Source organism: Orbicella franksi, chromosome 3 (assembly GCF_964199315.1).
Source record: "Orbicella franksi chromosome 3, jaOrbFran1.1, whole genome shotgun sequence".
Lineage (NCBI taxonomy): Eukaryota > Metazoa > Cnidaria > Anthozoa > Scleractinia > Merulinidae > Orbicella > Orbicella franksi.
In genome coordinates, this window is record NC_138147.1 from 3,954,934 (window position 1) to 3,965,000 (window position 10,067).

Genomic DNA, 10,067 nt, shown 5'->3' on the forward strand with positions numbered 1-10,067 from the left:
CGCTACTCATTATCTGGTCTATTGCAGATGGTGGGTAGCGTAGCAGTGTGCTCATAATCATATGTTAAAAGAAAAATAAACGCTAGAGCATAGCGGTTCGGGGTCATCTTGTCGCCATTATCAAATGCAAAATTTTAAGTCTTACGGTTCTAACATATAGTTTAGGTGCAAATTGTTAACTGCATTAAATTGTCGTTAAAGTTAATAATTGTTCAATAAATTAAATTGTTAGAGCGGTTTTCAATTGAGTGTCGTAAAACCAAAACCAAATCAATTACTTACCAATTAGACTACTCAGCCAATTTCAAACCGTAGTAAAACCAAACCCAAAACCAAAGTAATTATCTAATTACTTTCGACACTCAAATGAAAACCGCTCTAACACAGTTAATTTTTAAGACATCAATGATCATCGCAGTTTTATACACAACTAGCAAGCAGCTGTGAAAATAAAGCCTGAAAACAACTTAGACTTGAAAGGGATTCGCACCCATGACCTCTGCGATACCGTTGCAGTGTTCTACCCACTGAGCTATCAAGACACTGGGAGCTGGTTACATGGTGAGAGAAACAGGGATTTTTCATATATTCTTATATCTTTCATATATGATCTTTCATATATTCATTTGCACAGTTAATTATTGTTAATTATATTAACAAACTTACCAATGAGCCGTACGCACAAGCGAACGTGAAGTGGAGCTCCATTTTGGTTTTGCCATCTTTATAACCAGTGCTGCTTAGGTATACAAGTCGCACCTCTCCATTGTCATCAACTTTTGGAGGATCAACAGCACGGCCCAAGCTCTAAACATAACCACATATATTACTACTTACAACCAACACAGCGGGAGCGTATCCCGGTTTCTGTAGCGTGAAACAAAACAACTATGGAGTATTTCTACGCGCCCTTGATGAGATGTTAGTTTAGCACAGGGATCCCTCAGCATCTTATCAGATCGCCCTGATAATTCGCTAGTGTCATTAAACACTACTGGGGGCAAAGAGGGAATGTTAAAGTAACTGAATTATCTCTGAAGTAATATGGAGTGCTAGAAATCAACCCAAGTTTATTCGTTCTCAGCCTTAGCCTTAACCTTAGCAAAGAAATGGAGCACCACAAGTAGGCTTGATTTCCGCCGCTTTCACGCGTCTGGTCTACGTTTCTCATCGAGAAGAAGCCTTCGGGGAGGAGCGCGCCACACGAGGTAACGAAAAATTCTTTAACCTCAGTGAGATTCGAACCCACACCCTCCAGATTAATTACCTAACCGCTGCTCTGCCGACCGATCACTAAGCCAGACGGGAGCAGATCACATGTAAGTACCGCTAAATCCTTAAGTCGCGAGGCTCAATATTTTTCGAAAATACATGAAGCCCCTTACATGTATTTGTTTTCTCGAGACACAACTGACAGATGTGGCCATTTTACCTGGATCTCATGTTTCCCGCTTTCTTGGTCGGCTTGTTTCTTGACCCGACAAGCCCACGCTCCAGCAGAACAGTTCGTTCCCGGCATTGGTACCAGAGGACGACACAAGTTCACGTAGTAAGTGTATGAGTCATCAACGCCATCCTCCGATGTCACCTGTTTTAAGATATTTCCCTCAAATATTAGGAGCTCAATCACAGCATTTTGATTTATTTGGCCACGTACACAATGGCCCTTAAATTGAAGGAGGCCTGAAAATAGTTGCTACCTAAGTTAGAAAAACATCACAAAGATAATAACAAACCATAAAGGAACAACGATGGTTAAGGATGGAGAAGATTAACAGGGAATGTAAACAGAGAACTTGTAAAATTTAGGCTAAACTTTTCAAGATACGCAAGCCGTAACGTACCTCCTTTAATAAGGATCCGTACCGTGAGATAAGGACTGAGCTTACTCCGGTCGATTTCCGTAAGCCGGGCTTCACAGCACGGACCGAAAGTTAAGAAAACATGCCAAGTCAAGTACGCGCGGGAGAGATCAACGAACATTCGTCAATTAATGAACTCATTCTTAGTATTTTTTTTACTGCCATGCTCGCTCTGACAGGGCAAAATATCCCACAATTCTCCACTTTACTACGCGCTACGGCGGTTAACTAACTCTGTATGTTTAGCGCGAAGTATTTTATCATCGAGTGCCAATCAAACTACCAACCCTGCAATATATTCGTAGAAAGAGCCGCAGCCTGCCGTTAAGAAAGCCTTGCAATATACTTTGACAATGTTCTGGGCACTCGTTTTTTCCTGCAGGCATAGATATTTTCAGCCCAACTTCCCCTCCCCCCCCCCCCCCTCCAATCTTCCCTCCCCGTCCCTCTGTGTTATAACGTACCAGCCAGTTAGCATCTGTCCTCATGAGTCGTCCAAGACTGTACTTGATGGTGCTGATTGTACTGCCTTTGCTGACTTGTACTTGTTTAGTGGCTGCACATTCATACTGTAAAAAGAGGCAACATGCCGCGACCTTTAATGAATTTATGCAATAGTTAAAAAACTTTGAAAGAACTGGAGACTTATGTCCTAGCGCGCGCGCCCTATTTCTGACGCACGTGTGGGGCGGGGCGAAGGGACAAAGGTACATTTTAAGACTCTTTCACCAATGAGAAATAAGTGTCAGACATATGATAATACTCTTGAGAATTCTTGCTTTCAAATGTTCAAATAATCGCGTATATGAATGAAAAAATTTCTACACGGATAAAAGAACGATTCTCTAGAGAATATCACGTGGTCTGTGATGGAAAACAAACCACCCAAGCTAAAAAGGTCTATTTTTTATAGACAGTCACCCAAAAAGCAGTCACTCAAAAGCAGCATTAAAGGATGCATGTGGCACCCAATAAGGAGAATTCATGCTTCAAGCCTCAGATACTTTGTACGTACCTGTTTTTCGCACACAAGTGGAGTGTGCCATACAATGTAATACGTACAATCGTTTTCAGAAATAAATACTGGCTGCCCAAGATCACTGTTTCTTAAAGCTGAGTTGCACACAAACTGAATGATCGTCTCTCTTTTTTTCTTCACATGATGGCACGCATCTCCGCCGCTCAGGTTTAAATACAAGACCCCGTCATCAAAGTATAGGCGACTGTTGGCTTTTCCAGCGTTGTACACTTGCTTTCCCACGTGTTGACAAACACCGGATTTGCTATCACAACCTTGAAAAGAAGAAAATCTCTACTGTAAGCAACATACTGGGAAGCAGGGATGGTGCAGTGGTAAGAGAGCGCTCCCCTCTCACCAATGTGGCCCGGTTCCGATTCCGGCCCGGTGCCATATGTGGGTTGAGTTTGTTGTTGGTTCTCGCCTTGTTCGGAGGGTTTTTCTCCGGGATCTCCGGTTTTCCTCCCTCCACAAAAACCGCAACATCTCTAAATTCCAATTCGACCACGATAGAGAACCCACATGAAAACCAGCTAAGGCTGATATGGCGTCCTCTCGAAATATCGTAAAATATTTATTTTATTACTTAAATAAACCTTATACCGGATTTGGAAACCATTTTGACGGGTAGGCAGAACATGTCAGAAATTACAGTGTTCGTATGGGAATCCGATGGCAAATTACTTTCTTAAAAAATTGAATTCTGAACAATTTGTGAATAGCAAAGCCGAGATACTAGCTAAAGGATTACATTAACCAAATGTGGGAGATGCAACGGTGCTGAAAAACGTCCAGTCGCATTTTTAATTTTCCTTACGTTTGCCTGTAATTTTTTTTTCCCGCGAACTTGTACCAAATCACATCTTGCGACTGGCTTGCCAGGCAAGATAGTCCCGAAAGAATACAGTGTTCTTTATTTCACTCCTTGAAACTTCAATATGTTCGCGCTTTCATTTTGGTCTCTTCACTTACCCTTTGGTGTGACTAGTTCTCTACACACATTCAGCTCGAATAAAGTACTGTTATCCTTGTCGCGTACAAGATAGTCCTCGTCGTTTTTCTTCAGCGATTGCAAATTAAACAAGACTTCTGTTTGAGGGTTTATGGCTGTGCAGTTGTCAAAAACTTTTTGATTCTTTGTGTTGACCGGACAAGCTGCACTGGTGATCCAAAGGAATTCGTACACACAGGTTTGCTTTGACATGGTCACATACACGGGCTCACCCTGAGAAACAAGAAATACTGTGAATCAACTTACCACGATATCACACAAGAGAGCATGACAGTAGGAGAGTCAATCCCGCAAGCAAACCTTTTTATCCTGCTCGGGCTAATTTTTAAATCACTCCCGGTTTTTGAAATCCCAACAAGGTCAACAAATAGCTAGACTTGTAATGCGAACTTTGCTCAAGTGGACAGCTTACGTGTAAGACATTTTAACGTGCATTTTCATCCTTTACGACAACATCCAGGCACCAAGCGACTGCATGATACGATTATCCTACAGAGAACTGGGATTACCTTATATGGGGCATTAACTCTTTTACCCTTCATGATGGGCGCTTCCTCTTTTAAAGATATTTATTATCACTGTTTACTATTAGTCCGCTGTTGGTGAAGACAAATTCAATCAAACCTCCAGTAATGACCTCTTGAGTGCGCCAGTCAGGATCATATCTCAACAGAAGTATATCACCTACAAGGCTAACGATAAACCGTCTTTACCCCCGGGGTGTTCGTCGTATCTTTCAGGGATTAAAACGAGGTTTTGAAACCTCTTAGGGTTTTCAGCCTCAACAGGTCAACAGCCAGAGCTTTTGCGGTACATTTTAGGGTATTGAGCCGAAAAAATATGACAGGAGATAATGTGCTGTTTTACAATTCGTACCTCTTAGCGGTAAAACATTTGAAGCCCCGCCCACAGAACAGGATCTTGGTACCTTTTAGGGGTTCTTTTCAAAATTTCCAACGAGCACTCTAGTCGTTTTTATATGGGAGTTGCCCCCCCCGGACTTTACTCTCATTGAAAGCTTCCTACAAAAGCCGCCTCTCTACAAAGACCACCTAACAGACCTCTCTTTTATGGTCAGTTAATTCTGCTCCAGGTGGCTGTTGGCCTTCAGCAAAGGAACAGCTTCCGTGTGGTGATCGTAAGTTAAATGTCAACTCTCTAAGATAACTCCTTATGGGAGGGGAAACTATATTTAACACTACCAATTAAAAGAAAAGATATGTCAAATGGTGACACTGACAATTTCACGACCAGAGCCGATTTTTTGAGGAACGTTTCTTTGCAGGCGCTCTTATTATTTTGGCACAAAGCGGAAAGATGAGCAAGTAAAAACTAACGATGTAATGTCCCGACGTTTCGGCGAAGTTAAGTTAGACAAAGACTTAAGCCCGGATCGAATCTGTTTGTAACATTCAAGCGTGATCTGACTTGTTTGATGTATAGTTGTACATCAAACAATTACGAACACGTTCTAAGATGCAACCATCAGTCGTTGAGCATAAGCTTGGACCTTTTAATTCAAGAAAAATGCAACAGACAACATTAGCAGAAACAGGGACGCGGTAGTCATTTTGACGACATTTAAGTAAAACTACAGGCCTCATTCACCTCTTTTGAACTCGCTCTCATTCATTCATTCCTTGATAATGGCGTCACGAGGTCGCCGAAACGTTGGGACATTATATCGTTAGTTTTTACTTGCTTATGTTTTTCAAAAGCATTATTGAAGCGAAAACAAGGAACGAAAACAAAGAACTCGAAGTCAGAACCTTTACTTACCTCAGTGTCTCCACACTCCATTTGTATACGGGAAGAATAATTCTTTCCATTGCCACAGTCGTCACCATTTTCGTACAGTAAGTATATATTGCCATTTTCTTTTCTGGGTCCGTGCATTACAGTTCCAAGGTTATAATATTTAATGCTAAGAGGAGGGAAGGGAGAGAAAAATGTGGACCTAACAGTTAAAGCAATAAATTAAGTATCAAGTGGACCAAGGTTTGAGCTTCAGTCAGGGTCACTGCGTTGTGATCTTGAGCAAGACACTTGTCTTTCCCTACCAAGGATTATAATTGGGCGCTTGTGACCTGACAAATGGTGTGCAGTGGTAAGAGTGCTCACCTTCCACCAATGTGGTCCCGGTTCAATTCCAGCCTTGTGCCATTTGTGGGTTTAGTTTGTTATTGATTCTCGCCTAGCCCCGAGGGGTTTTTCTCACGGTACTCCGGTTCTTCGGTTTTCATCCAGAAAAACCTTTTCCTTCCCCCCCCCCCCCCACCCCCACAAAAACCAACATCTTCAGATTCCAATTCGACCAGGATAGAGGACCTGCATGAAAACCTGCTAAGGGTGATGTGGCATCCTCTGTTGTAATTTAATAATTTTATTTACACTAGAACGCTTGACTATACTCACCCCTTCACCATACAAACGCCTGCAGTTGGGGGACACCTCCGTGCGACTTTTTGCAATACCACTGTTCGGCAAACATTTATTAAGTAAACCACACCTTCACGATTTGGGCCTGGAATTCGTGCCTGCCAGTTTCTTTCACTTTTAGACAACAGCGTGTAGTCGTATTGATCATCAACACTGCCATCGCCATTCCGAATACTGCACTGTACGCTACCCATGGGCCTGCAAGCATAAGCCGTCTGCCAATGGCACTCATACAGTTGGCCCTTTTTCTTCTCACAAGTTGGACCTGTTTCCCGTCCAGTAATGCCTTGGTTGCATTCAAAGATGAAGCTAAGTGAAGGCGATTTCCTATTCCCATACGTCATGTTAATCTGGCCGTTGTAGTATGTGAGGCTGTTATTTTGAAGGATCGATACAGGCTTCGCATCTGTGTGTATCATTATATGTGTAAGACAAAAATCAGTCTAATTAGAAAACGTAAAAATATCACTATAATTATTAGAAAATTAAGTCAAGTCAACAGAACTGTCATTAATATGAAGAAGAGTTCTCGAATGTAACAAGATGTTATACTGTCACTTAAGGGCATTCCAGCATTCCACATTGCTTAAAATTTGTCCAAAAGTTAAGATCAACCATTGCCATACTTAAAAATGTACGCCAAGGGTTTCTAATACCCCTTTCACACCAACTGAACATGTTAAATTAAACCAGGTTTAACAAAATGAGAATCAGCAACAGAAAACTGGTAGACTGAATTTTACATACCGTAAAATCCCACCTTAAAGCCCTGGGCTTATATAACTTTGGGTGGGCTTATAAACGGGGGAGGCTTTTATCCGGGGGGCATATAAGCGGAATAAAAAAAATGTTTCGGAACGACGAAATAAAACGTATCTGAGAAACGAATTAAAGCTAACATGCCATTGGTTTCTTAAGCTCCCTAATGATTATCAGGAGAGATGTGCTCCATAAACATTCATATCTGTAAAAACTGCAACTCACTTAAAATGCATGCTCCCACGTTTGTCCCTTTTTTTTCACTGCATCCTTTTGGGATATGCACTAGCTTGTTGCAGACATTCAGAATGATCCTTACACCAGGGGCGCCACTGACACTAACATTATAATCTTTGTCTTTGTTATAGAGATGGGACAAGTTAAACATGTAACCATACTGCTTGTCCTCCACTGTGCAGTTATTGCCATGTTCTAGAGTCAGTGGACAAGCGCTGGGTGTCTGCCATGAAAACAGGTACTCGCACTCTGGAGATTCAGCCACGAAGATAGGAGAGCCCTAAAGCCATGGAAACACAGACTTTACACTAAACCTTACCACATACTTTGTTTATAAAAAACACAACAGGGCTTGCAAAAAACTTAAACTCCAGCTTGCCCTTTGGCAGCTGACAAATTGTGTTGCCCTGGGAAAATTTTAGTTTAACTTTCTTGGACGTAGTTGGAAGACGACTTGCAAGTGAGAATAAAAAGTTACTTGCCCGGGATGAAAATCTACTTATCCAGGACAACTGGATGACAATTTTTTCAGCCCTGCCCGTGACCGGCCTTCTCATTTTAAGGTACAAGCTGAGGGGTTGTTATTTCCTTGATACCCTGTAACGAGACATTTTCGAGGCAATCTTCCTTCACCATATTTGCGCTTTGCAATCCTGTCCCTTACCATAATATCTGAACATGAGAAGACGATTCTAATGCTTCTGTTGAACTGGTGATGGCATCCACTCCCTCCAGAATACTGCAACGACAGCTCCCCACTGGCTGCTATCTGTGGATTACTCTGCACATATCCCAAGTTGAATCCTCTCTTGGATTTGTGGTCGATCTGACAAGCACCAATAGCTCCACCAGGACATTTCATGAGTTCTGGGGTTGGATTCACGGAGCGACAAATGTTGATGAAGTAATGAAGGTGTCTGTCCTGTGGTCTGGTATCAACTGCTTCCCAGTTACCTTAAAAAGGTGCACACATACATCAAAGTTGCAATCAAATACCACCACTCATTTCCATTTTGGAATTGCCCAGCCTAGTTCAGTACCCACTCCTGTATTTTATAATCTCTACTTCTATTATCAAAGTCCTCCCTCAAAGTCTAACATTTCAACACACGATAAATTTAATCTGGTTTGAGGGTCACTACCAAAGTTGTGTAAGGTAATTTTTTCAAATTCACTATGTTCTTGTTGCACTCTGGAAGCTAAAAGAAGGCTTATAAAGTTACACGTGGCTTACATGTGTGCAGGGAGGCTCGTGAATTTACAGGGTTGTCTGGGTTAGCTCGTGAACCTGGCTCCTTAAGCCTTACAAGCACCTTCCCTACACTCATCTATTGTTGATCAGTTTAAAGCAGAGATGCTCCTGACATTAAGCACCATTTACACTTTTTTTTGAAGGCCCTAACATAATGCTTGCATGGACAACTTGATAAACGCCACCCAAGCACTGGCCATTTCTTAAAGACTTAGACATTATCACAGCAGCCATTTAGCTTACCATCATGAAGTCCCAAAGGAGTTAAGTCATATGATTTGCCATCATGTTCTGACGTCACTGCACACTGAACAGCTGAAGGTGAACACACCAGTGACGTCTGAACATCAAAGAAGTACTTATTTCCCTCCTGCCCACTAAATGCTGGCTCTCCAAATGGCTTCTTTGGATTGCAGTAGAACTTGATATGAACTTCTCTTTGTTGTCCAGTTTGTTCAAAATTGTCCCCTGCCCTACAAGTTTGTATCAAGAAAAAAAAAAAGAGAAATCACAGGAGGAATGCACACGTAGGCAATGTGTCTGATATGTCCCCAGGGTAGGGGGGGGGGAGGCAATTAGACATTACATGACCACAGGGTTAGAATTTGACATGGCCACAAAGGCAACCATTTTGAAAGACTGAGACCACACGAAAATACGTTTTACAATATCTTGAAAACACCCAGAACTCACCAAAAGCAAGCTTCACTAGTCTTTTCAAAAGTTAGCACACAGGAAGTTTGAAAAGTATCAGATCTTTCTTCATGGCAGGATGTTAGTCATCAGAATTTACATTCACATATAATGTAACTTACACATCTACTTGATCATTCCATTGAGTTTAAACAAAGGAAAGCATAACAATGAAGGTGATTTAGATATCTGACTACAGTCTAACCGACACTAGCGGCCACCTGTCTATAACAGTCACCTCTAGATAACGGCCACCTTTTTGTCCTGGTGGATGGTTCTAATGGTATACTCACTCAAATTTTAACCTCTCTACAATGGCCAGTTAATCAACGATTGATGAATGATGTACATAAAACCCCCACATCTTTTATTGTAACAGGCCACCAGACTAGATCCATACTGCATGTCGCTGGTCTCTGTTGCTGTTTAGTTTCTGTTTTATGATTGTGTTTCGTGTGTATATGCTACTGACAATAAACATTTTTTTTTTTTAAATGAAAAAGGTTGCAGAGCCTGTAAAAAAGGTGTCATATTACACCCCTATGTCCCCATAACAGCCACCTCTCTACAACAGCCACTTTCCTCAGTCCCCAGCGTGGCCGTTGTGGAGAGGTTCGACTGTACAATAAACCAGTTTTGATGTACATGTACCTAAAGTCTAACATGGTGCTGAGACTCAAGGAAGCAACACAAAAGAAATATCAAAGTCAAGGATTGAACAAATTACATTTAATATATTACAAGGAAGTCTTGAGGTGAAAGCCAAGCTTTCCGATTGTTTTTTTTTCTTGGTTG

General features: G+C 41.6%; 1 protein-coding gene across 1 annotated transcript in view; it reads right to left on the reverse strand.

The window, feature by feature from the left end:
* LOC145480775 (cation-independent mannose-6-phosphate receptor-like) overlaps positions 1-10,067 on the reverse strand; it is a 42,918-nt gene that overhangs the window by 13,719 nt on the left and 19,132 nt on the right. Inside the window, exons 12-21 of the mRNA XM_081459100.1 lie at positions 8,823-9,052; positions 7,992-8,281; positions 7,316-7,607; positions 6,308-6,737; positions 5,672-5,816; positions 3,853-4,105; positions 2,878-3,155; positions 2,327-2,431; positions 1,433-1,588; positions 667-807 (exon numbers count right to left, since the gene is read on the reverse strand). Of these exons, the coding sequence (XP_081315226.1) occupies positions 667-807; positions 1,433-1,588; positions 2,327-2,431; positions 2,878-3,155; positions 3,853-4,105; positions 5,672-5,816; positions 6,308-6,737; positions 7,316-7,607; positions 7,992-8,281; positions 8,823-9,052 (2,320 nt within the window). The remainder of the gene's footprint in view (positions 1-666; positions 808-1,432; positions 1,589-2,326; positions 2,432-2,877; positions 3,156-3,852; positions 4,106-5,671; positions 5,817-6,307; positions 6,738-7,315; positions 7,608-7,991; positions 8,282-8,822; positions 9,053-10,067) is intronic.